The 24,179-nt window shown below is 50.0% G+C and overlaps 3 protein-coding genes across 6 annotated transcripts in view; 1 reads left to right on the forward strand and 2 right to left on the reverse strand.

The window, feature by feature from the left end:
* The first annotated feature begins 608 nt into the window (after positions 1–608).
* ZBTB25 (zinc finger and BTB domain containing 25) lies at positions 609–4,911 on the forward strand. Of its 3 annotated transcripts, none has more exons than XM_048080582.2 (3): positions 609–990; positions 1,567–1,746; positions 3,287–4,911. In XM_048080582.2, exons 2-3 carry the CDS (start codon positions 1,574–1,576, stop codon positions 4,422–4,424), a joined length of 1,311 nt encoding a protein of 436 aa, XP_047936539.2. In that variant the 5' UTR covers positions 609–990; positions 1,567–1,573; the 3' UTR covers positions 4,425–4,911. The 3 variants fall into 3 exon arrangements, with proteins under 3 accessions (XP_047936539.2, XP_047936538.2, XP_013038575.3); XM_048080581.2 differs by lacking the exon at positions 609–990 and adding an exon at positions 1,018–1,297; XM_013183121.3 differs by lacking the exons at positions 609–990; positions 1,567–1,746 and adding an exon at positions 1,934–2,981.
* Positions 4,912–9,464: 4,553 nt separating this feature from the next.
* On the reverse strand, positions 9,465–19,200 carry AKAP5 (A-kinase anchoring protein 5). 2 transcript variants are annotated; one of them, XM_066998463.1, is made up of 2 exons: positions 18,215–19,200; positions 9,465–14,931 (listed from the first exon to the last, which is right to left on the reverse strand). In XM_066998463.1, the coding sequence occupies exon 2, from the start codon at positions 14,358–14,360 to the stop codon at positions 12,552–12,554; it is 1,809 nt and encodes a 602-aa protein (XP_066854564.1). In that variant the 5' UTR covers positions 14,361–14,931; positions 18,215–19,200; the 3' UTR covers positions 9,465–12,551. The 2 variants fall into 2 exon arrangements, with proteins under 2 accessions (XP_066854564.1, XP_047936537.1); XM_048080580.2 differs by lacking the exon at positions 18,215–19,200 and adding an exon at positions 16,137–18,201.
* A 144-nt stretch (positions 19,201–19,344) lies between these two features.
* Positions 19,345–24,179, reverse strand: part of MTHFD1 (methylenetetrahydrofolate dehydrogenase, cyclohydrolase and formyltetrahydrofolate synthetase 1) — a 40,807-nt gene continuing 35,972 nt past the window's right edge. The window contains exons 26-28 of the mRNA XM_013183082.3: positions 23,825–23,977; positions 20,460–20,569; positions 19,345–20,279 (exon numbers count right to left, since the gene is read on the reverse strand). Of these exons, the coding sequence (XP_013038536.2) occupies positions 20,480–20,569; positions 23,825–23,977 (243 nt within the window). The 3' untranslated portion in view covers positions 19,345–20,279; positions 20,460–20,479. The remainder of the gene's footprint in view (positions 20,280–20,459; positions 20,570–23,824; positions 23,978–24,179) is intronic.

Raw genomic sequence — 24,179 nt, forward strand, 5'->3', positions numbered from 1 at the left:
CTCCTTGCACAGGGCAACACAAAAGGCACCCATGCAGCGCTGCTGCGCCCCAGCCCTCCCCACACGAGTCACTCCAGGAACCTCTGCCACCTCTGGCTGACACTTGGCACATGTCACCCTGTTTTTCACTCCATCCCCAGGCTCTCAGCGACCTCCCACGACATTTGCCTTCCCGATGTATTTTTTTACTATTATTTTCTGGCCACGGAGGAACAGCGAGCGCACACGACCATGGAGACAGCTGCGATCACGTCCTGCTTCACATCCCAACCCAGCAGCACGGGCTGTGTCGCCTCATACCCACAGGGCCCTGGGATGTTACAGCCGAACACCAGCTTCCGTTTCCCATCGTCGCTCCCATCATTTTGGCTCCAGCTTCTCCAGAGCTCTTCAAAGCCCTCTTTGGGCCGGAGTCAACCTAGATAACACGTAAATTATTAATCATTTAAATAAATAGCATGCCGTCTGCAAATAGCCACTCGCTCTGCACATGGCTTGATAAATATGTTAAACAACACGAGAGCGGGGCCCGAAACCGCCAACCACTTTCTGCCAGCTTTTTTTGGGGGGGGTTGGGGAAGAAAAGCGGGTGTTGCTGCACGGGAGGCAGCAGGAGCGCAGCTCCGTCACACCTCGCCCCGGCTGCTGTACGAGGGAACGGCGGGCCCTTTTCTTTCACCACAAGAAGCCAAGCACGGGCTGATGGCTCAGGGAACTTTTCAGCCAAGGGCACAGCTCGAGGCTGGGGCTGCGTGGTTGCTGTTGCGCTCAGCTCCGGGCCGCGCAACAACCGCGCAGCCCCCGCGGTCATTTTTTCCACCCGGAGCCGCCGCAGCGAGGCGGGGGCGGCCCGTCCCGCCTTGGCCCGGCTCGGCCCGGCTCTGCCCGGCCCGGCCCGGGGGCAGGAAGCACGGGGGGGAGCAGCGCCCACCCCATCCGCCGCGCAGGGAGCGGGCGGAGCCGCGCAGAGCCGGGGCTGCGCTTCCGCGGGTAAGAGGTTGCGCGGGGGGGGGGGGGAGGCTGCCCAGCAAGCGCTGCCACCTCCTCATCCTCCTGCTCCTCCTCGTCCTCCCCTCCTCCTCCTCCCCCCCCCCTCCCCCGGGTGTGATTTTCGGGGGAAACAATAGGGAATATCAGCGTTTGTTTGCACAGGGGCCGTCGGCGCGGCGCTGCACAATGAGGGCTTTGTTGGGCGGCACAGGGCTCCCTCTGTGTGCGCGCTGCCGGGCCCCTCTCCTCCGCTCCGGGCCGCGGGTGTAGCCGGCTCCTGAATGGCACCGGTCGTGCCCAGCCGAAGGTGTGTGCTGGGGGGGGGGGGGCGAAGCGGGCACCTGCACGCTGTCCCCGTGGGAGAAGCCGCCGTGCTCGTGGCAGCAGCGTGGCAAAGCCGGGGAGAGTTGGTCAGCCCCGGGACGTGGGATTTGGGGTGTCGGTGGGAAAGGACGGGGCTCCCCAGAGCTCTGCCCCCGTGTTCAGCATCGTTTCGGCGCTGAGAGACCCGCGGCCGAGCCTGCGGGAGCCCAGAGGTTTCTTGCAGAGATGAACGCCTTGTGCTCTTCCCCGCAGACACGCCATGGACACGAGCGGCCACAGCGTCCTCCTCCTCCAGCAGCTGAACATGCAGCGGGAGTTTGGCTTCCTGTGCGACTGCACAGTTGCCATCGGAGATGTTTACTTCAAAGCCCACAGAGCGGTGCTAGCTGCTTTTTCGAACTATTTTAAGATGATATTTATCCATCAGACAAGGTAAGGATGTGCACATCTCTCCCTACCCTTTAACCACTCCTACCCTCTCACCTCTCTGCTCAACTTTTTCGGCTTTTTCCCCTTTCTAAAGGTGTCGTGCAGCCCATAAAACCACCCTTGTTATCCAGCGTATGCCGACGTTCAGGCCCTGCATCTCAAAAATGAGAAATTTGTGTGAGCAGAAGGATTAAATGCGTGGGTGCCCTGGTCCTCACGCAGTGACACCTCGCAGGCTGGCGTTGCAGGGATACGCATCGCCTTGTGGCGACGCATCTGTCACTTTACATTGGCCTTTGTGCAGTCCCCTTGCCCGGCTCCGGTGGGTCCAGACTTTGCGTGTGATGGCCGTTCGGCTGCCTGGAGCCAGACGCTGCAGTTGGCTGCAGAATAAGCCCAGTGACAGGACGCTGCTCCTCCGCGTGCTCGCTGGAGCGCGGAGGCTTCATGCCTTTCCAGAGAGACCAGCAAAGCCCAGTTTCGGGTCCCGCTCAGCAGGTGTCCGTGCCGCAGGCACCGCCGCGAGGCTGAGCACTCATCCTGCGCTTTCATAGCCGCCGCGGGCCGGGAGGGAGGCGCAGCCCTGCCCGCGCTCTGGCCACGCGTTCCCACGCAGCCTCCCTGGCACCAGCGTTGGTGTGGCCTCAGGAGTTACCCCAGCAAAGAGAGCAAAACACATTTGGTTAGATGGCTTTTCCGGCCCGGCTTGCTGGGTGGGACTGTCCCTTTTGGCAGGATCCGCGAGCTTGAAGCAATCAGGGAGCCGTAGCCTTATCACAGGTCTGCGCCTCAGACTCGTGCAGATAAGGGCCGGGACTGCGATCACCCGCTTATTTCAAGCTGCTGCTCAGATGTTTCACCTGGCCGGGTCCTAAGTGGTTCTGCAGGTATAACGACGTCGGTGCTGAGTTCTAATCTCACCTCAGAGCTGGAGTTTGCTGCTTGTAACTGATTAATCCTTTCTCTGTTCCCCTTCCTGCCTGTGCTGGTGAGGGTCGCGGCCTCCAGCACCTTCACCAGACAATCATCATCCACCTGCACGCAGCCCTTCGGCTGGGCGTGAGATGAACGAACTTCCTGGGTGATAGACGTTGTTTGCTGACACTTAAGTGCAAAGCTCATAAAGATTACGCAGTGATGGCAGCTGAATTTATTACTTTAACACACAGACGCTCTGTGCCTCCTGTCGTTGGAGCGGCGCACATGGGCGAGGCGCAGCTCGCACAGCACCGCTGCAGGTACGCGCCCTCACAGCTGGCTGTGCATGCGAGCAAGGGGGTAGATGGAGGCTAGCTCCTCGCTGCACTTGTGCACGCAGTCGTTACAGTCCCACAGGTAAATATATGCTCAGGCACTCTGCTCTACGGACAAGGCATATGCGCTTCCGCAGGTCTTGGCAAGGAGTGCTGCTCGCCCTGATTCTGGAGCCAGGCAGCAGTGCCCACGCTCTAAAAGCAAACAGCGGTGCAAATGAATGGGCAGATAATGGATCAGGGCTGTAATTGGGAGTCGAGTATGTACTTAATCATCTGTCTTGTTTCAGTGAATGCATAAAGATTCAGCCTGCAGACATCCAGCCTGACATTTTCAGTTACTTGCTGCATATCATGTACACTGGGAAGGGGCCAAAGCAGACTGTCAACCAGAGCCGGCTGGAGGAGGGCATTCGGTTTCTCCACGCAGACCACCTCTCCCATATTGCCATCGAGATGAACCAGGTGTTCCCCTCAGAAGCCGTGCAGTCTTCAAACCTGTACGGGATCCAGATCTCAACTGCCCACAAAACAGCCAAGGAACATCTGGGAGCGAAGGAGACGCTGGCCAAGCCGGGCAGCAGGTCTTCTGCCCAGGGCGATCACCCGCAGCTGCAGCTCTCCCTCGCCATCGGGCTCGACGACAGCTCCCTCGACCAGCAGGTTGCTCGCCCCGCCGCGCAGCCGGCTGCTCTGGTCAAGCCAGCAGAAGAGCTGCCAAAGCTCTCCGTCTCCGTAAAGCAGGAGAAGTGTGACTCGGAGCCCGTGGTGTCCCAGAGCTGCACCCCTCCTTCTCCGGACGTGGCCAGCCCCATCTTTGCCAAGGCCAACCTCAGGGTGCACTTGTGTCACTACTGCGGGGAGCGCTTCGACTCCCGAGGGGGGCTGCGGGAGCACCTGCACACCCACGTCTCGGGCTCGCTGCCCTTCGGCGTGCCGGCCTCCATCCTGGAGAGCAGCGACCTCGGCGAGGTGCAGCCTCTGGCGGAGAGCAGGGAGGCCGGGGAGGGTCACCGCCTTGGGGCCTTCCTCCTCAAAGAGGACGAGCATCAGCTGGAGCATCCGAGCTGCGGCGACCTCGAGCCGCTGCAGATCGGCCAGCTCTCCCTCATCTCCAAGGACCACGAGCCGGTGGAGCTGAACTGCAATTTCTCTTTCTCGAGAAAGAGAAAAATCAGTTGCACCATCTGTGGCCGCGCGTTTTTCCGGAAGAGCCAGTTGCTGGAACACATGTACACACACAGAGGGAAGCAACCCAAGTACGGCCGCTGCCAGCGGCTGGAGAGCCCCGCCACCCCCAGGTTTCGACCTTACGGTGACAGTGAGAGCGTGGGGAAGAGCCCCAGTTTATCTCAAGACCACCTGGACGAATGTATATTGGAGTCTGATCTTATCCAAGAAAGCGTGGATACGATCCTGGTAGAGTAGTCCTTCCTCCCCCTTCAGGCGCTGGATATGTGGGCATTTTCAGTGCAGTGGGTGGCTGCTCTCTAGAACTGTCTTCAGCCATCGTTCCCGTCACCACTGAGCTAGTGAAGAACTGTGTTTGGCCTGTGTGTGTACTTTTTTACTTCTCTAACTTTTAAACTCAAGGTAATTCAAATCTAAGTCCTTCTTGGAAGCCTCCATGTAACTCGGTTACATTTTGATAAATGTGAATTTATTCTTGCTGTGCTTTACTCCAGTTCTTATTGTGGGCGTGAGGTTTATACATCCCCTAATACACTGAGTGGCATCAAGGGATATTTGTATCCCCTAGAATTGCTCTTCTGAAGCTAGTTGAGGGAAGTGTAGAGGGACATATATATTGCTCTTTCCCAAATAGTTTGTTTTTAATTTAAATAAATATCTCAAGGAGATAAATCCTGAAGTTTGTGCTGTATAATTGCAGTTAATAAATCTCTATATAAATACATGTGGGAGCCCTAAGACTGATCTTTTCAAGGGAATTGGTTGTGGTGTTGCTGCAGGGCTGGCAACCTTGTATTCAACCAGCCCCAGAGTCCTCGTCAGTAGAATCGTTTACATTTACTTCGAGACATGAGCTCAAGGGCTTTGCATGCATTTTTCCTCTTTCCTGCTCCCCCTTTGTCAAGGGCTAGTGCATGAACGGAGACGTGTGGATGCCCCTCTAGGGTTGCCTCCCAGTATTGGGCTGTCTTCTCTGCACCGAGGGATGAAAGCTGCAAGGAAGTGTCCGCTCCTCACTGAGCTTCTCTAGGGACCACATCCTGACCTGAGTCAGGGGATTAAATAGTGCACAACGTTTTGCTAGGAGCAAGTAAATGATGTGCTATTTCTTCTCCGCTTCTGGAGCCACCTTAAAATGGTAAAATGGACTCTCTTTACCTTTCATTTATCATGACTTGATTTCTGAAAAGTAATCTCATCCAAGAGGGATTTAAAATTGAACGTGTTCCTCTTGGATTGACGTTTCACCCCTACGTAGTTTTCCACCCGAGGTACCCATGCCTCCTGCCAGACGGGCTCCATCTCATCCATCCCTCAAGAGCAGGCTCGTGAGCAGAGGGTCCCAGCCAGACTCACGGCGCTCTTGTGACACAGATTTCTTCTGCAGCGAAGGGCTGAGGCTCCCTCCCTGCCCAGTAATCCCATTATCCAGCTCAGGGGGAGCAGCAGTGTGCTGGGGGCGTCCTGCCAGCCCCTGGGGACTTGAGTCATTGTCTTAGGAGAGGGGCATCTGAACAATGGTGAGAACAGCTCGCTGTCAAAACACCAGGTCCTCATCTCTTTGTAGCCAGGCCCCTTGAGCTGTGGTCTTTGAAACAGTCCTGGAGCAAGATGTGCAATTAAACCACAGCCAAACTAAAAGCCCAGCCAAGCTCTTTGTGCGGGCGGCCGCTGCCTCTGCCGGGCGGGGAGCTGCACGCTGCAGGGGACAGAGCGGCCACTGAGGGTTGCCAGCTTGTGTTTTAAGACAAAGGGAAAAACCAAACAGCCTCTGAGCCTGCACGGACGATGTCAGGCAACGCAGGTTGCCGTTCGCTATGTGCTTGCCTGGTAGGCGAGCGCTCTGCTCGCTGTGCGCGCCCTTTAGAGCTGCTCCGGCTGCTCTCGTGTGACTGCACCCAAGCTGTGGAGCCGGGCTTCAAAAGCCTTTTTTTACGGCTGGCAGACAAACGCAGCCTGACCCGCGGGGCTGCTAGCTCCTGCCAAGCCCCTGGCACATCAGCGGGGCCGCAGGCGGCATGCAGCTGGGGCCTCGGGCTCCCCTGGGGCTCCCCCAGCTTCCCTTTCTGCAGGACGGCTAAAAAAATGATATTTTATAACAGCCCACCTTTGTGTGTGACACCGTTGAGTGTTGCTTGCTTCAGTAGTCTTCCTATACTTGATTTAAGCCCCCGTAGCATCACCCGGGGGGGTCAGCTGGGTAGGGACAGAGCTGCAGGGAAGAAGTAAAAGCTGCAGAAAAGAACTAAAAGTGGCAGCTTTCAGACTCTTCAGGGGGAGATGGGCACCTCGCTAACTTAGCTGCGTGCCTCAAGTGCCTGAACTCATTCGTATTGGCAGTGAAATGGCCCCTGGTGCCTCTGCAAACCCCTCCGAGATCAACGAGACATAAACATATGGCAGGCATGTTTCAAGCAAAGGACAGTAAACAAAGGACTCGCTATTGAGGACAGCAGGAAATGGGTTTGTTCGCTTTTTGGCCATTAAAAGGGAGCTGTAACGACAGCGGTGACCGCGGGCAGAAGTCAGGTTCAGGCAGGTACCTGCTGGCTGCCACAGGCACATACAGGTCCTAGGGTGCAGGTCCTAGGGGTGATCCTGATCTGCAAATAATGCCAACAGCCGAAACATATTGTGACCAGCACCGTGGGGTGCAAGTCTTTGAAAACCTAGGAGTGTAAGCGACTTTTTTTCACCAGTTCACTCCTTTTTAGTGTATTGTGGCTCATCTTTGTGGTGCCAAGCATCTGTGTCATCAAACATCTGGGAGAGGCATTTTTTTTCATCATTTGCAATACAAGAAATGTATTTTCAGCATTTTTCTTCTGAAAGTGTTAAAGCGCTGTTATAATTAAAGCGGTAGAAGAAGCCTGAGACAGAAGCCTTGTCAACGCAGAGCTATGCTAACTGGAACCACCCCTCGCAAGCATCATTCGCTCTCAGCCTTGTGAATAGGAAATAATTTTAGAAGGCAGTTATATTTTCTAAGCAAGGACAGCAGCTGCTCCTGGATACAGCAAGAAGTTTTAGCCCTGCATGTAGAAGGCACTCGGATTACTTAACGTGAGGCAGGAGCATGCTCGAAAAATCTGCCTGACGTGCAGCTGGGCTTGAAAACTATTCTTTTTTTTTTTTTTTTTTTTTCCATGAAAACAAGAAAGTTTTGTCCCAGTATGCAGAATAATGATCCTGGTAATTCCTTTCGGACATCTGCCATTGGTTGGTCAATGCCCATGGGCATAGGCAAAGAAAAACCCAGGGTGATGCCACCTCTAGCTTAGGGCTTACCGCCCAATGCATGCTACACAGTTCCCAGGTGGGCACTCTGAAATACTTTTCCCCTGCCAGAGCTCACACACAAATGTCGCCTTCTCCCTCTTCCACCCTGAATTTCTGGGAGGCTGGCAGGGAGTGGTGCCAGCTGCCCAGGTGATGGTGCTGGCGGGCAGATGGCCTCTCCTGGCTCCTTGATTCCAGGCAGAATAATAATTAAAAAAAACAACAACAACAACAAAAAAAAACCAACACCCCAAACCATCAACTCTCTGGGGGCGGCAATTCAAGGTCATCTTCCATTTCAGCCTTCCCATGAAGGAGAAGCAGGCCTGGACCATTCGCTACCAGTGGCCAAGGAGGGAGGTTTACCCCGGGCTTGTCACAGCCCCCCCGGGAATCTACCAGCAGCAGGTAGTGACACACTGCTGCACTCATCTTCAGCTTTGCTGCTGGATAAAAAGCAGACAGGCTTTTCTTTCCTGCTCCTGTCTGGGTATGCCAAAAAGGAGCGCTCTACGTGGGCGTCCCAGCAGTCCAGCACTAGGAAAATCTATTCTGACTGGTGAGAAAAGGGGAGGATGGACCTGCCCTGAATTACATGCCGGCGAGGTATTTACAGTTGGAGCTGTGTCAGGGCTGAATTCCCTGAAACGCAATCACAGCGCGTACTGGATTTGCATGTTTCATTAAGAAAAAGTAATGACACAACTTCAAAAGCAGCCTAATAGAGGAAATGCTCCCACTGAATATTCCAAACCAGGCACCTCAGCCCTCAAAACCCAGGCGCAGCAAAGCTCAGCACCTTGCCTCCTGAATTTCACCTGAGATGAAACACCCTGGGGAAGCCGAGCAGCCGCCCCCCAGCCCGGCTGCCGGGGCTGCTGGTCCATGCCCCCCCAGCCCCGCAGCCTTCATCCCACCCAATTTGGATCGCAAAGTGGGCTTTCTTAACATCTACTCCTCTCTTTTATATCCAGCATGTTTATCACTTCTCTCTTACGTGATAAAACAACCCCTGGTTTGGGGCATTTTTTGCTGAAAGCCACTTTTCAGCTAAATGTACTCTAAAAAATCCCAACGTTTAGCAAAGAATTTCACTCTTCGCAGCGTGCTGCAAAAAGAAAGAAACATGCAAGTGGTGGCTCCTGAAAATGCTAATCTATATTGTTCCTTAAATAACCGTATAAGCAATAACATCCTCTCATTAGTTAAACAAAAACACATTTAATGTAAAGATTTTTATCTGGCTGCAAATTAAAATATTTCATTACTTTAATACCACCCAACAAGAGCTAACAAGAACCATTTCTCTGGGAAATAAGACTGCAGATGTAAAATGATATTAAAGCAAATTGTTTAAATCAATCTGTTCTCTTGGAGCATTTCATTATTTTGAATTACAGAGGTTGAAGCCCTGTATCTATAAGACAAGCAGCATTACGGCTTTGCTACCGCTAACACGTGAGTCCACCAGCAGGGTCCCACTTCCATCCATCACTCCCCAGCACAGAACGGAAAGGTTTCCATGTATTTCACAACTTTTCCCAATTTCTTCTATGCATGTGTGAAATCTCTCTCAGATTTTTAGTTTATACGTAAGCACGCATGAAAATATCCATCATTTATTTTTCAGGGAAAGCATCTTAAATTCAAATGCTGGCTTCCTGCTTGCTGTAGATTTGGTCGATTGAAGTCTGTGTGGCAGCAGCAACCTCCAGCAGCTGGAGGTCTGGCCCTCAGCAGCCTGAGCATCTCAATGCTCTTCGGGTGCCGCAGGGCAGGAAAGAAAATGCAATATTTGTTTGAGCCATCATTGTCGACCAGCCATTTTCACAAGGAATGTTTCAGCAAATACACTTGTTTTCTGCTGGGCTCGGTGTTGACATAACAGAAAAGCTTTTTATCCCTCTGGAAGTGTTCCTGGGCACGAGTTACACTATTTAAACACTCTCTTCTTTGCTGCTAATAATAAAAAAAAAAAAAAAAAAAAAAAAAGCTGTGGGAAATGAAAATACTTAAAGTGACATGGCAAAGCACGGAGAGGGGACTTGTTGAATAGAAAGCTGGATAGTCCCTGCCAAGAGGAGCACTGGAAACATCTGGGAAAAAAAGCAGCGGCGCATACTGTGGGGTGAGCAGAACAAATTAATTCATTACGATGCTGCTACAAAGCAACACTTCTGTAACCAAGAGGTGCAGCAGAGCAACGAACTCCTGGATGAGAGGGCAGGTGGCCCAGGAGCAGCCTGAACTGGTCTGTAGGAGACCAAGGTTACGCACCATTCCCGTTTCTTGCAGCTGCCCATGAAGAAAACAGTCCTAAACCCAACCTGCCCGTCGGTGCTCTCGCGCAGCCAGGCAGTCACATGCTTCTCCAAAAATTTATTCTCCAAAAGAATAAAGTCCTTATGTTTTATTAATGTCCAATTCTCTAATCATAATGAAGGAGTGAAGAGTCTTAATTAAGTCATTAGTGGCTGTTAGAAGTGTATATTTTGTTCTGCAAATAACACTATTAAAAATGTATTTTTTTTTCCCAATTTTTTTATATTGTATAAAGTGCCTGGAGTCCTTGCATGAAAGATGTTACGCAAAAAAAATAAAAACAATTAGGGTGTGGGACCCCCCTGATGGTAGCAGAAAGGTCTGGGACACGGCGGTTGCTGCTCTCCCCTCTGCCTCCCGTCAGCGCGGAGCCGCCGGCCGGGAGATCGCGGACCCGAGGCCTGCCAGCAGGAATCCTGAAGCCAGCAGCCTCGAGAGACAAAGCCCTTCGTGCTACATCGACAACAGCTGTCCTGAGCCATGCTCTGCAGGGCTGGGCTCTCCTCAGCCCGCAGATGCTCTGACGAATCTGTGAGTGGAAGCGACTGACCAACAACCAAAAGGAAGCCTTATAAAAAAGAGCAAGCCTCAAAACATTTCAAGTCTGTTAACAACATTGCGATCTCTCTCTGCTCACCGTACGGCCACCTGAAAAGGCTGGACACAACCAGGTGCCATCAGGTGGGTTCATCTCCTCACGTACAAATCTCTCCACAGCTGCCCAGTCAATCACAAGGCCAGAAAACAAGAGGTACACTCAAATTTAATGAAGCAACTGCCTGTTATATGTACATCTTTTGCATTTCTTGATGAGAGTCCAGGCTTCCCCCTCCGCAGCACATTACGGGGCTGCCGCTGCCCTTCGCCAGGCGCTGCCCGTCCCGGGCCTAGCAGGGCCCCGCGCGGCCTCCATCATGGGCACGGCTCCTGCGGGCACTGCGGCAGTTCCAGAGGTATGTGCCACCCTAAAACAGCCCCTTTCAAAGTTATGGCAAAATGCCTGAAAGGCGTGGTATGAAGTACAAAGCCATTAATATTGTACACTCTGAATTATCGATAGATTATTAAATAAATTCACAGAAAAAGACGACACTTTTTTTTTAAACACCCTCTGATTTTTCCTGTTGTACTTGTGCAGAAACAAGTTGTGGCACCCACTGCTAGCAGTCCTCTAATAACGACGGAGATCCTTTATCAAAGTTTAAAACGTGGTTGTGCACCGGGTACCAGGAAGGTTGTCAGCCCTTGTGTTTTAACAGGAACCCAGATACTGCACCGGGGAGAGAAACCTCCGTGTTCCCACTGTGGTCAATGAGCAATCGCCAGGGGAGGCTGCTATTTCTGTACAGGCTGAGAAACAGGCAGGAGAATTTTCTCAGCAGAACAGGCGAACGTTCACGCAGCCGTACGTAAATCACAACCACACAGCTGCACTCCAGAATTATCAAAAGGCCCCTTTCTTTCTGAGGGCTGGCAGTGAGAGGTGACGCATGCCCACACGCACCACGCGTGTGCACACACGCTGCAAGCAAGCCCTCTCGTAGCGGAGCAGCTTGTATTTTTGGACAGCACCTGGCCTCTTTGGGCATTTCATGGCAGTGTCCCCAGGCCCTGGTGTCTGGGTTTTCCCTGAGGACTTTGGTGGGGTTGCTCCGGCGTTTCACCACCACGGAGCCAGCAGGGAGCCCGGGGGAACAAGAGGGGCACGATGCCAGGTTCGCTGCAGTCAGGTCAGGAGGGATTTGCAGCCAGGAGAAGGGACAGACTGCTGCCCGCACACAGGGACGCCGCCAGCAGCCTGACCAAATCTGCTCCTGACTTAGAGCGATTTCACCACCTGCAGCGCATCACTGCTGCCGAGCTATTTCAACACCGAGGCAAGAGTCGCATGCAGCTCACTGCTATTTATATTACATGCCACATATCAGAAGTATGCTACATCCACGGACAGCTTCACCATGACAGACAAAGAAAGGCAAAGTTGAGGGGCTCCCTGCGGCAGGCACGCTCCAGACTGGCCACGGGCAATCCTGCGTGCTGCTCCTGGCAGTGCAGGAGCAGCCCCCGGCAAACCAAGCACTGGCATTTTCTTGGCATTCACACAGCCTGGGGTCAGCAAGGGGAGCTGACAGTGTGCTGTGCCATGCCTGGCTGTGCACAGGCTGCTTCTGGCAGGGGATCAGGAGGGACAAGAAGCGCCGCTCGCTGCAGCCACATGGTTTCATCTGACGTGACCGCAGTTTCTAACCCCTGCGTGCAGGAGTGCCTGCGTGCAACGCTGAACACCAGCCCCGGCCTGCTCAGCATTGATACCTTCATTGCACATCGCAGTCCCGTATCCCTCCTGTGATCCCACTGAGCCCCATGCACCCAACTGAACCCAGGGCAGGAAGGTGCTCGCTGCCCCTCAGACCTTTCCCTAAACGTACATACACCACTAACAGCGGGGAAATATGGAATGGATGGAGGCAGAAACGTAGCCTCAACGTAAAGATGCCAATAAACGAAAACTCTGTAACGCCTTAATTTTCCTGCAGCTATGCGCAGTCGTGCTGCCTGAAGCCCCAGGCCCAGGGGACGCGCTGTGCACAGCAGGGCCTGCCACATGTCCCAGGACCCGTTTCACACACACATATACACACAACTTCACGGGCATGCAGAGCTAACTACACCATGGCCCCGGGAGCCCTCCTTGCTCTCCCCCTCAGGCCACAGCAGCTTGAAAACGCTCCCCCTACTCCTGTATTGGAGGCGTCACCACCGTCACAGGAAACTGTTGTGTTTGTTCTGTTCCAGAGCCATCTCGTTGACCAGCTGCTCTATGGATGACTGGATGGCCGCCTTCACGAGGGAAGACGCTGTTTCTATGAGGAGCAACTCGTACTGATCCGAAGTCCTGTGCCCCTGGTCACCCAGGCCTTTCTCCTCTGCCAGAGCACTGCTGCCAGCCTCAGGGCCCTCTTTTTGACCAAAATCAAAGCTCCCACTTGATTTTTTATTCCCTTTTTGCTTATTGTGGTGCAAAACCAGGGTCGGCTCATAGTCCTGGTCAGAGTCGTTGTTGTCAGAGTCCACGGCTTCGGTGACGGTGATGACGATGCCGACGCAGGTGCCCATGTTGACTTCGGGTTTCTCCTGGTGGCTGGAGCTGCTCTGCACGCTCGCTGCCTCATCTTTAAATGCTGACTGACTGAAATCCATTACGGTCTCTTCAGCTTTGCACTCCTCGGGAAGATTTGTGTTCCTCTCTGATTCATCCCCTTCAGGCAGCTCTTTGCAGATATTAGCTATTTCCTGCACCTCAGTGATTTCAGGGGTGCTGTTGGGCTGCTCTGTGGAAACCGGTGCTTCGGCAGGGACTTCCCTCTCTTCCACGTGCACTGCAGTTTGCTGCGGACTCCCCTCAGGCAGCTGTTCCTGGACGGGTTCATCAACTGCCACTGAACTGGTGATTTCTGACTGAGTGGTGTGTTCTGCATGTTCATCGACTGCCTCTGAACTGGTGATTTCCAACTGAGTGGTGTGTTCTGCGTGTTCATCAGCTGCCTCTGAACTGGTGATTTCCAACTGAGTGGTGTGCTCTGCATGTTCATCGACTGCCTCTGAACTGGTGATTTCTGACTGAGTGGTGTGTTCTGCATGTTCATCGACTGCCACTGAACTGGTGATTTCTGACTGAGTGGTGTGTTCTGCCTGTTCATCAGCTGCCTCTGAACTGGTGATTTGGGACTGAGTGGTGTGCTGTGCGTGTTCATCAACTGCCTCTGAACTGGTGATTTCCAACTGAGTGGTGTGCTCTGCGTGTTCATCCATGTCAGGCCTGGACTCTGCCAAGGGCTCACTCTTCCTACCAGCATCAGCCCCTTCTTCTACCGTACCCTTGTCCTCCCGGTCCTCCTCCGCAGGGAGTGGGCTGGAAGGCTCAGCTCTGCTTGGCTCCTCTGCCGGCGCCAGCTCCTCTGTCTCCTCAATGGCTTTATTCGAAATGCCCATCTCTTCGTTTGCCTGGACACTGCCCTCTGACTCCTCCACTACCTCAGAGGGGCTACGCTTTTTCTTGCCTCTTGAAAACCGTACGCAGGGCATCTTCACACCTGAGCTTGCCTTTTTCCTTGGGAAACCTTGTGTGCAGCCCTCCTCGGCATCTACCTCCAGCTGCACCTGGGAATCAGAGGGCACCTTCTTCCGTGAAGAGGATTTTTGCTTTCTTCGAGGTCTTGTGAGACTTTTTATAGCTGCCCAGGCTCCCCTGGAAGATCGTGGTTGAGCAGAAACTTTTGCCTCCCCTGGGTCTGTGCCGATGCATTGGCTTTTCTCCTCCGAGGCCGCAGAAGCTCCTTCACATGCATCCTTTGAGGTCAGACCCTTCTTACAGGACTTCTTCCGCTTCTTGAAACAGAGCATGGAGGGTTTTTCTGCCTGTTCTTCTGACGGGGAACACGTTGTCCCTGCGCTCTGGGTCTCCAGTTCTTTTGGGTTCTCCATTTGAATTTCCTTAGCTGCCTTCGCCATATTTGCACCTCTCTTTGTCTGTGCTGTATTATCGGTTTTCTTGGTTAATGCATCAGACATAAGAGCTGCAGAGATGCTCAAAGGGCTTTTTTTTCCATACTGTTCTCAAAACAATGGTAGTTGTTTTTTAATGAGCTGATGTGGCAGTGTACAGAGAGAAGTTCTGATAAAGCTATTGCATCCACTTTATAACTCCCATTTGTCTTCTTACTCACTTTATCGCCTCTCCAAGGAGTTCTGGGCAGACTTTAAGAACCAGCTCTCCTTTGCTTCGCTGGCCAGAGTCACTCTCACCTCCAGGATAACCCACTTCAAGTTGTGCGTGGTCTAACAATATGACCATGTAACAGACAGTCTGACACTGTTTTTTATTCCCCCAAAGGATGACAAATCAAGCCAAGAGTTAACAATTTTTATTCACCCCACGGACTTGGGAAGAACTGGCGTTGGCTGAGCCACCTGCAATTCACATTGCACAAGGAACTTGCTTGAAGCAACAGTAAAACGGCGGCGGTGCTCTGCCCCCCAGTGACAAGGTCAGCTGCTACTTTGCCTCTGCTTTCTGCTTCAGTTCCCACCGCAGGTTAGGTGAGCTTTGCCTCGAAGTGCAGCCGATGCTTCCATCTCTGATCTGTAACATAACAAACAAATGTTAAGAACCACAGGGCAAAAATGAAAGTATTGAAAAGTATTTTTTAGCATAATATTTTAGTCTGAGATGCAGACGAGGGATGGAAAAGCAGTTCTACCTCAGGATGCACCACAGCATTTTTTTCCACTAATGAGCATCGGTACGCACAGGCAAAATAAAGCCACTATTATGCCAACCTAGTGATGTTCCACCACAGAAAATACTATTTTGCGTGGCAGAAGCAGCTATATTTTTTTAATTGCCCACATTATGGCAAATATATTACACACGCACGCATATATTTTCTTCTCCTACGGTTAGCTAAATCTTTCCCCCACAGCTCCATATGCACTCATAGTTCCAGCTAGGGAAATTACACTCTGAGACAGCAGATATTTTTATCTTTAATGCAACATATGACAATATGCAAAACACAGAATACAAGAAGAGGCTGGTGGAATACAAAAGAGAAATCACATGGCTATAAGGAAGCATATTTATACTACGTGCATGCCTTCCATGGCAACCTCAATTAACACTGCATGTGTTCATCAAAAGAAAAATGTATGTAACCGTTAAAAAAAAAAAAAAAGCCTCAAACCGCCATCAGAACGCTTTTGGAGGTAAAAACGCATATTACAGCGAGCAGCCCAACTTCTCGGAGGCTGTCTCGACTACTTGGGGAAATTGTTGACGAGCGTTTCGCGCCCCGCCGCGGGTAGCGGAACAATTCCCGCGGCCGCTCCTGGCGGCGCCGTCCGGGCGCTGGGGCCGCGGCTGCCGGAGCGATGCCGGGGCCGGGGCCCCGCCGCCGACCCCATCGCGGGTTCCGGGCTCCCTCCGGGGCTTTCCCCACCGCGCCGCTTTTCCTTTCCCCCGCTCGTTCCGAAGCGGAAAAGGCATCCAGCGGCCAGAAGCACGTGTGAAGGACAGCAGCCCGGTGCTCCCGGCACAGCCCGGCTCATCCCGGGAAGTTTTTTTTCCTTTTTTTTTTTTTATATAGGTGGGGGATTTTCAGCAGGGACCAGGAACCGCCGTGCACCGCCGCATCCCCGCCAGCCCCCCTGTCCCTAAACCCCTCGGAGGGGACGTGAGGATGCTCCTCGGGGCTGCAGCGGCCCCCAGCGGGGGGGGTTCCCCCCCGGGACCCCCGCTCCCCGTCCCCGTCGCGGTGCTCGCCCCCCGGCCGCCCTCACGCCCCTCACCTGCTGCGCGGCCCGGCCGCGGCTCCTGCGCGGCTCCTGCGCGGCTGCGCTGCCGCCGCCTCCCGCTGCAGCCGCGCCCCCCGGACCGGCGGGGAGGGCGCTGCCGGCAGCCCCCCGCCCCCCGGCCCCCGCCCCAGCGGCCGCCGGCAGCCCCCGACCCGCCCTCGGTACCGGGGGTGCTCGGGGGGAGCCCCCTCGCAGCCTCCCCGGGAGCGTGGGGATGGGGAAAAGGGGACAGCATCCCTCCTCACACCGGGCAGCGCCCTGATCTCCTGGCAGGCGGCGTCCCTGGCTCTTATGGGAAGCATGCCCTCGTCTTACGGGGAGACATCCCTCCCTTCTGGAGAGGCAGCATCCTGACGCTTGCAGGGCAGCAGCCCTCACCCTCTCCCCGAGCATCCCTTCTTCCCCTCCCAGGTCGCGCACAGCAGCAGCAGATGCACAAACCGCAAACTACACCGAGGCCAAGGTCCTCCCAGCGCCTGAGCTGCGGTTTCCAGCTCGGAGCCCAAGAGCAGCAAAAGGCTCGGTGGGAGCAGAGCATGCCCAGGAAGAAGGGGCTGCTGGCGTTTGCAGAGCAGGTACGTCCTGACAACGTAGGAAGGAAAGGACTCTTGCTCCTGGCAGCTGTTTTTGTCCCACCTGAAACCTTTGCTGGCATCAAGCCCTTGCTGTTAGGGTCACTGCACATTTAGGGCTGGTGGTAAGGGCGGCGAGGTCTAGATTTAGGCCAATCCTTGCCCCAAAATTGACAGATAAGTACCTCTTTCACATGGGCCTTTTTTCTTCACAGCTACTGAGATCTGACTTTAAAAAATTGCATCTCCAGCTGTTATGATTGATGGGAGGGCCTCTGGAAAAAGGACTACCCAGTGCAGTGGAAGAACTACATGAAACCATAGTTTGAGATGCTTGAATGTCCCCATTCATCTCAACGGGGAGCTAACTGACGCCCACAAATGTTTCAAGGATGTTAACTGCTTCACAGCATGCTTGCACATAAGAAACCAGGCGAGGCAGCGTACTTGGAACCTGCAAGTGGCTTCCAGTGTAGGCTAGCCTTAGAAAAATATACGTGGCCTCCCCCTTCCCTAGCGTGCTCATAGAAAAAAAAGTAGAAGGGGTTCTTCTGGCTGAAATTTCAGCCAGTAGGACAGAAGTGTGTATCACGTAACCACGAGGAATTGACATTTTAAAAGCTCCCCTACGAGATGTGTTTGCTTGCGTTCACTCAGGATAATAATCTTCATTTGGAAACAGCTCCTCTCCACGGGGTGCGCAGTGGGTTCTAATTACAATACACTTCTGCGTTAAAGCTGAGCAAGGCCCCTCAGCGTGAGGATATTTCCCCTGGTTCCAGGCGGAGGCAGGCAGCGGTAATGAGGATTGCTAACGTGCATGCACTACCTCCGGGGTGGCGCGAAGGAGGCAGGTTCTAAACAATCGCCTTTGAAACTACCTCACACAGAATTCAATCATTCCTGTCGTTTCAGGGGAAGATGGTAGCACTGAAGGGTATGAGACAAGGGAAATAGGTAACAGGTTCAGCAGCAAAGGCAGAGGATCTGCTCAGTAAGCTTTCATACTTGAAAGAACCTAGCCCCTCTGTAGGCTATGATGGTCTTTCTGGGTGCACACCAAAGCACCAGTGATGTGCAGCAAGCCAGCCAAGTAACACCTCCTCCTTTTGTCCTTACTGCTAGTCAAAAAATCTGTGTTGTTTCTTACATGAAGTGATGCAAGACTCTCATTACAGTACAGCTAGGGGAATGGACAGTCATACCACCAGCTAAGGGCTCTGGGCCCACAAATAGCCTACAGAAAACAAATTTGTACATAATTAGTTTTTTCTCTAGGCAACAGGAAGAGAAGACAACCTTTCAATATTCAGTTAAAAGAGATTTAAGTATTCTTTGTGTCCAATTTGATAGGGCAAGAACGAACTGCCATACTTAGTCACAAAGGAAAGAGTTAAAAACTATTTATGAAACAGTCCTGCAAGATGTAGGGTAGGGACAGTGGGGAATACACTTCCTACTAGGCTTAAAGTGCAGGTTAGAAAAGCATCTGCCACTCACCTCTAGAGATGCTGAGGGCTGTTTTCCATTATTTGCTGCTGGCCCTTACACTTTGTCGCCACCTGTCCCCCCATGCGTAGCAAACCCTCCAACAGTTCTGTGCCTGAGCCGCTGCTTTGCCTCCCTGCAGGATGCAGACTAGCGACCTCTTGAACCGTCTCTCTCAAGCACATGTCTGTGATCTCATGCTGAACTAAAAGGAGGCTAATCTTCGCATAAATTTGCACTTATCCCATCTTTCATAAGCATCAAACGAAGGTGGAACAGAGCACTTGCAGGAAAGCAGTGCAACAGGGAAGCCTCTGCAAGATGAGAGAAGGAAGATGAAACGTAGGAACTGACAGCAGTCTTGGCAGCATCAGCTGCGGCAATCTGCTGCAAAGGAAGGCTTCGCCAAGGTGCTGCAGGTGAAGAGGCACTTTCAGCCAGGCAGTTGGACTGGTGCAATAACTGGGGAATGTCCCCTCTGACCCCAGGGCCTTTATGCACTCTAGAAAACCTGACTGCCAGTAACTTCTCAGCTGAACACCATCAAAAAGGAGATTTTAGGGGGCTGTGAATGTCTCTCAAATGCTCTTACGACAGTTTAAATTACTCTGTCTCTGCTTCTGTGACAACCAGGTAATTTTTATATAATTATTCTCCCCTCTTGAATAACTTGCTCTCTCTATATATAGCATCTGTGTACTACAGATGCACCCTTACATTGGTGCACACCTACACCACTAATCTCTCAGTTCTCACCAAAATCCAAACGCTTTTAGATTCACTCCTGATCAAAGTAGATGGACCTGGCAAGTCTATAAAGAAAGGGGAAACCAAAAATATTTAGCTGCAAGCAGGGCAGTCAATAAAAATAGCATCTTAATTCAGATATTTTGCAGTCAACTGCGAGTAACTCAAATCCACTGAATAATTCAGGTAGTTTATTTCCTATAGATGACACACGCCATATAGGAAAAGAAACAAAAATAAACACAGAAAAATAAACACACAGTGCTGCATTGCAGGCAACTTATTGCTGCAATAATCACTTATAATTGTCAATACTGGGACTGCCGCGGTATGCAGTTAATCACAGAAATAAATTCTCCTCATTAATCTCAGCGCGTACATTAAAACCCAAGAAGCACTGGAAGTATTTACCAATTTATTTGTATTAGTTAAAAATCTGGCAGCAACTATATTTTTGTTACAAAATGATTTTTGGCCTGCTGACAAAGCCTACTACAAATGACTTGATCACTACTCACATTGTCTTTGTTCACCAAAAAGGTACCTTAGGAAACAAGGCCTGTCGATGGTGTAACCGTACTTACTGTTGAGCATAAAACGGTTCAACAGACACATTTGGTCAAAGCCACAGACATGGCCTAGAGATCCAGTCTCTACAGATCTGATATCCAGGGATTCAATTTCCAGTAAAAATACAATCTGGTAGTCATAGCTGGGCTTTCTTAAAGAGAAATTTGATATAGCTCGGGTGTCTGCAGAAATAATTCACAGCAGAAGCCAGGGCGAGCACTTCTGGAGAGAGTTGACATGCAGAAGTATTCTTCCTTGTTCCCTCTTTTAAATGAAATTGGTGCAATTTCATAACACGGCCAATTCTCTCACAGTGTGAGACAGGGATATAGAATTCAGTACAGCAAGTAGGAATATTACAGTGCACAAGACTTCCAAAGATAATACATTCCACAAAAACCCTACCGCTAAGGCAACTAAGTCGCAAGACTGTTCCAAAAAGCACCAGAGCTTTATGATTTTTAATTATTAAAATCATCTCACTGAATCAAGAGGTCACTAAACCCAAGTTTCTGTATTCTGCTTCAGCTACAATTATGAAGCAGGAAGGTTGTACAGGAAGTATATTTTATATACTTAGTTTCAGCTAGCTTGGAACACAGTAGTTTAAAAATTATTATGGATTAAAAATAAGTGTTTGATCGTTCAGTACTCCTCCTTCCAGTCACTTCTTGCACTGTAAGCTCAGTCATATCTTGTTTTGACTTAAAGATCAGGGCATAGTTCCGTTTACATGACTCATCAGGTGTTCTTCTGGGAGCTAAAAAGAAAAATAAATTTAATTACTATTATATAGTCTGCAGGCAACTTTCAGGCTGAATTATAATCACATGTCATTTGGAAACATATGGCATAATATGAGATTGGCTTAACTCCATTATCTCAAGTTGAGAAATAAGCACAAACACTGAAAGCCTTCTAACCTGAAGGTGGCACCTACCTTTGGTTTAACAATTCCTTTCAAAAGAGACCATTTACTTCTCCTGACAATGGGTCCAAGTCTATATCATAAAAACAGGGTCTTGTAGGAAGTCCTGGCATAGTGCTCATCTGGACAACAAAAGATAAACTGTTAAAACAGAACCAGCGTAGCTTTACACAGATCTAATACTTAATCTCTGCTGAGAACTGTGTTGGCGACAGCTCCTTGCACACCTACATACTAGCTGGGTGATGCTCATATACCATTCTGAAGCATACTGCAAGAACCAGGAACTGGCTTAGTAGACAGATGTGGTATACAGTTCAACCTCTGCCAGGGATTGTGTCCAGGATTTGGCAAACCACTTAAGCATCCAGCTGACCAACCGTTACATGACTGTTCAGGGACTTTGCTGCGAGGAGACAATAATTGCTTGTGGCAGCTTGCTGGTTATTGAAATGATGCATCTTCTAATAAACTTTGCAGACTGTAAAGTCTCAATTGATTAAAACTCTAAGATTCTAGAACTTTAACTGTAAAATAATTAGGGATAATTATTGTTGAGACAAGAGCTTTAATTTTTACTTTTTTAAACTGCAATAAAGCTTAAGTAGAAATGGACAGGTCAGCTTTCTTGATTGGAACATTTCTGAGGTATGCAAGTCAGAGTGGTTGTGCAATGGCAGAACCAAAGCTAGCAGAACAGCTGCCTGCACTATGCCTGCCTCAGGCCAGTCCTTTCAAGTTGTCCCACTGTTGAATACCCACTTTCAGAGCTGCAAAATGCGAAGCCAGCAGGGACTATGCTTGGCCTGATTTACTAATGCAGATGACAATTTTGCCTTCCCTAACTCAGTGTTTAGCCCAGCAGCGCATGCAGCGCTAACATGGGCGTCCTACAAAGGTGGACAATTCGTGACCATGCTTGACAGTTCGTGCCAGTGGTCATTTACCCCATAAATAAAAATTCAATGTCTCACTTTCCATTTACATCACCCAGCCTCAGCTTTCACAACCAGTAATTGTTATGCCTGTCTCCATTAGGTTAAAGATCTCTTTAGCAACCTGGTATTTTCTCCCTGAGCAAGCATTTTGCACACCAATCAAATTTTGATAATAAGCTCAGCAGCAAGGTTAGGCATTTTCTGCAGATCTCAAAACTCTGGGAGTTTTTGGAATCCCATCCCATTTTCCTAAGCCATTTAAAAGTGCTAATACAGTCCCATATGTACTATACCACTGCAGGATGTACATGCCTTATGCAAAGGTAAAAGCCACTTCAAGGTTACCTTTTGTAATGAATTCTAGGACTGCACTGACTTTTTGTCATAGCTGTTCCATTCCAGGACAGGGAAGAGTGGACCACAGAGAGGAGTGGACCTCATACATGGCTCTCATTTCTAGTTGTACGAATACGTCACTCTCAAGAGCCAAAGCATTAAGAGATCCAAAGTGTCTAGAAGGGTTTTTCTGTTCTCACCACACCTTCTCACCTTGAAATTATATTTCCTTTTAAACCTCAAACTATTTAATTAAAGAACAACAGATTCAACTCTGAGCCAGAAAGGAAAGAAAAACACAAAGCTCAGAAGTTGAGAAAATTTAGAAGTATGATATACCTTTGCAATTAACTTCAGAATAACAAGAATATGCATGCACTGTTGATTAATTTCACCTCAAATTTCACATAGATCTTCCAGAGAGCAGTGTTTTTACTGTGTTTTCAGCTCACAGTTCAATGGCTGCTGCCAAAAAATTACTCTGAGGCTAACACATCTCCTGTTGAATGGGCTTAAAATAGTGATCTGATTCAAAATGCCCTGGGTTGCTTCTCAAAATGACATCTCTTCCCTGGCTTAGTAGACACCACAGAAGAGTGATCTTCATGTCCCTAACCAGAAGGCTTACTGTTAATTCCGGCAGAATTAACATCATGATTAACTGCATGTCCAAGAAAACACTACAAATTTGTGAAGGGAGCAGAGAGGAGACTCCAACTTCATAGAAATGGAAGACGTCAGAAAAAAAAAGTCAAAACATTAATTTCTCTGTCTGTAAACATCTTTCTATTGTGTATCTCATTAGTGCTGTGTACTCTTTCCTTCTCTAGTACTTATAAATACCCAAAACATCATCGTTTGGATTAGATCTTGGCTTGCAAAAAAGTCATTAATAACAGGAATGAGCACACTCTCTCTCATTTTATCCCAACACACAGAGTACTTCTTAAAAAGATGTATGAGCCAGACTTTACTCAGGATGTGGTTATTTTATTTATGTTGGGTAATCTGGAAACCCCTTATTTTTCTTACTAAAAAAAGAATTAAAAAAAAAAGATATTCAGTATTTGGCTCTTGGAGAGCTAGCACTTGAAGGAGGAAAGAATCCAGCTCTTAAATCAACAAATTTCAGCATCTGAGCCATTTGCCCTTAATGGTTTTGAAACAAAGCTCATTAAAACAAACACGTTGCCAAAAAAAAAAAAGGGGGTTAGGCTCAAGAATAATAAGAGAAAGACAAGGCTAGTTGCTCCAACTGCTCCTGCAATAACCTAACAAGTTAGTTAGCATTTACCCAGAACAGATTGTGCAGGTAAGATATCCAGTGGAGCCTTTCATCCTAACATTCCTTCTTTGGACACAAACCTGAATGTTAGTTCATTTTGCAGGTAGCTCCTCTTTCTGCCAGCCCATTCATATCAAAGCTATTCCAGGATCCTGCTTCCATTGTAGCTACTCTCTCTCCTCTTGGCTGACATTATGCCAATCATCTCAAAGAACAGAAACTAAAAACTCAAGGGCATAGGGAAATAAATTGTTGGAACAGATGGTCAGCAAAAAATCAGCAAAAAAACCAAAACAAAACAAATGCAAGGGGAGACTGAAAAATTATTAATAGTACAGGTCAGCTTTGCTTTGGAGGTGTCTCAACAAAAACTGTTTGCTTTGTAAGCTCTGGAAGAGTTGTTTTGTTCTACACTGACCTGCAGATGCACACTGCTGCAATACTGCAAAGTGCATCCATCAGGAATGCCAAGTCACACAGGCAGTTAGGGGGGCGAGGATTTCTCCTATCCCCTCCATCAGTCTGTAGTACCTAGAATTCCTTAGATAGAGAGCTCGCTCACTCCTCAAAATCCAGGAAGACAGAGATGTGGGACCTGGGAAATACACTGGGGGCTTGCTAAATATCTGAAGGGTCTATTTTAGCTTCCCTCTTCCCCCTGGAAAACCCCTATTAAGGGCATTTAATACACTGGACTGTTAAATCATCATCTGTAAATGACAAGGACTCTGTTCAGTTAAGATACCTTTTGTAACTGGAATGCACATGAAGGTTTTTTTTCACACCCCGCAGTTCAGAGGTTTTACTCAATCACTTACTGTTCCTACCAGTGGATACAGGAATCCAGCACCAACACTCGCCCGAATATCTCGGATTGGCAAGATAAAACCTGTAGGTGCTCCTTTTTGTTCAGGGTCATGAGACAATGATAAGTGAGTTTTAGCCATGCAGATCGGCAGGTTTCCAAATCCCTGGGCAAAGCAATCAAAAGGGAAAGAGAAAGAGGAGAAAAAATAAGTGAAAAAAACAGTAACCGTTCCTGTATTCAAATGTAATTACACTATTCTGCCATTCTGTGTTATCATGTTATTTTATGCTTCACCAATTGCTTCGTCCACAGCCTGTCAGATCCACTGACCATTCTGCATCCCCATTCTTTCTCCCAAATTCTGC

This window comes from Anser cygnoides, chromosome 5 (assembly GCF_040182565.1).
Source record: "Anser cygnoides isolate HZ-2024a breed goose chromosome 5, Taihu_goose_T2T_genome, whole genome shotgun sequence".
NCBI lineage: Eukaryota > Metazoa > Chordata > Aves > Anseriformes > Anatidae > Anser > Anser cygnoides.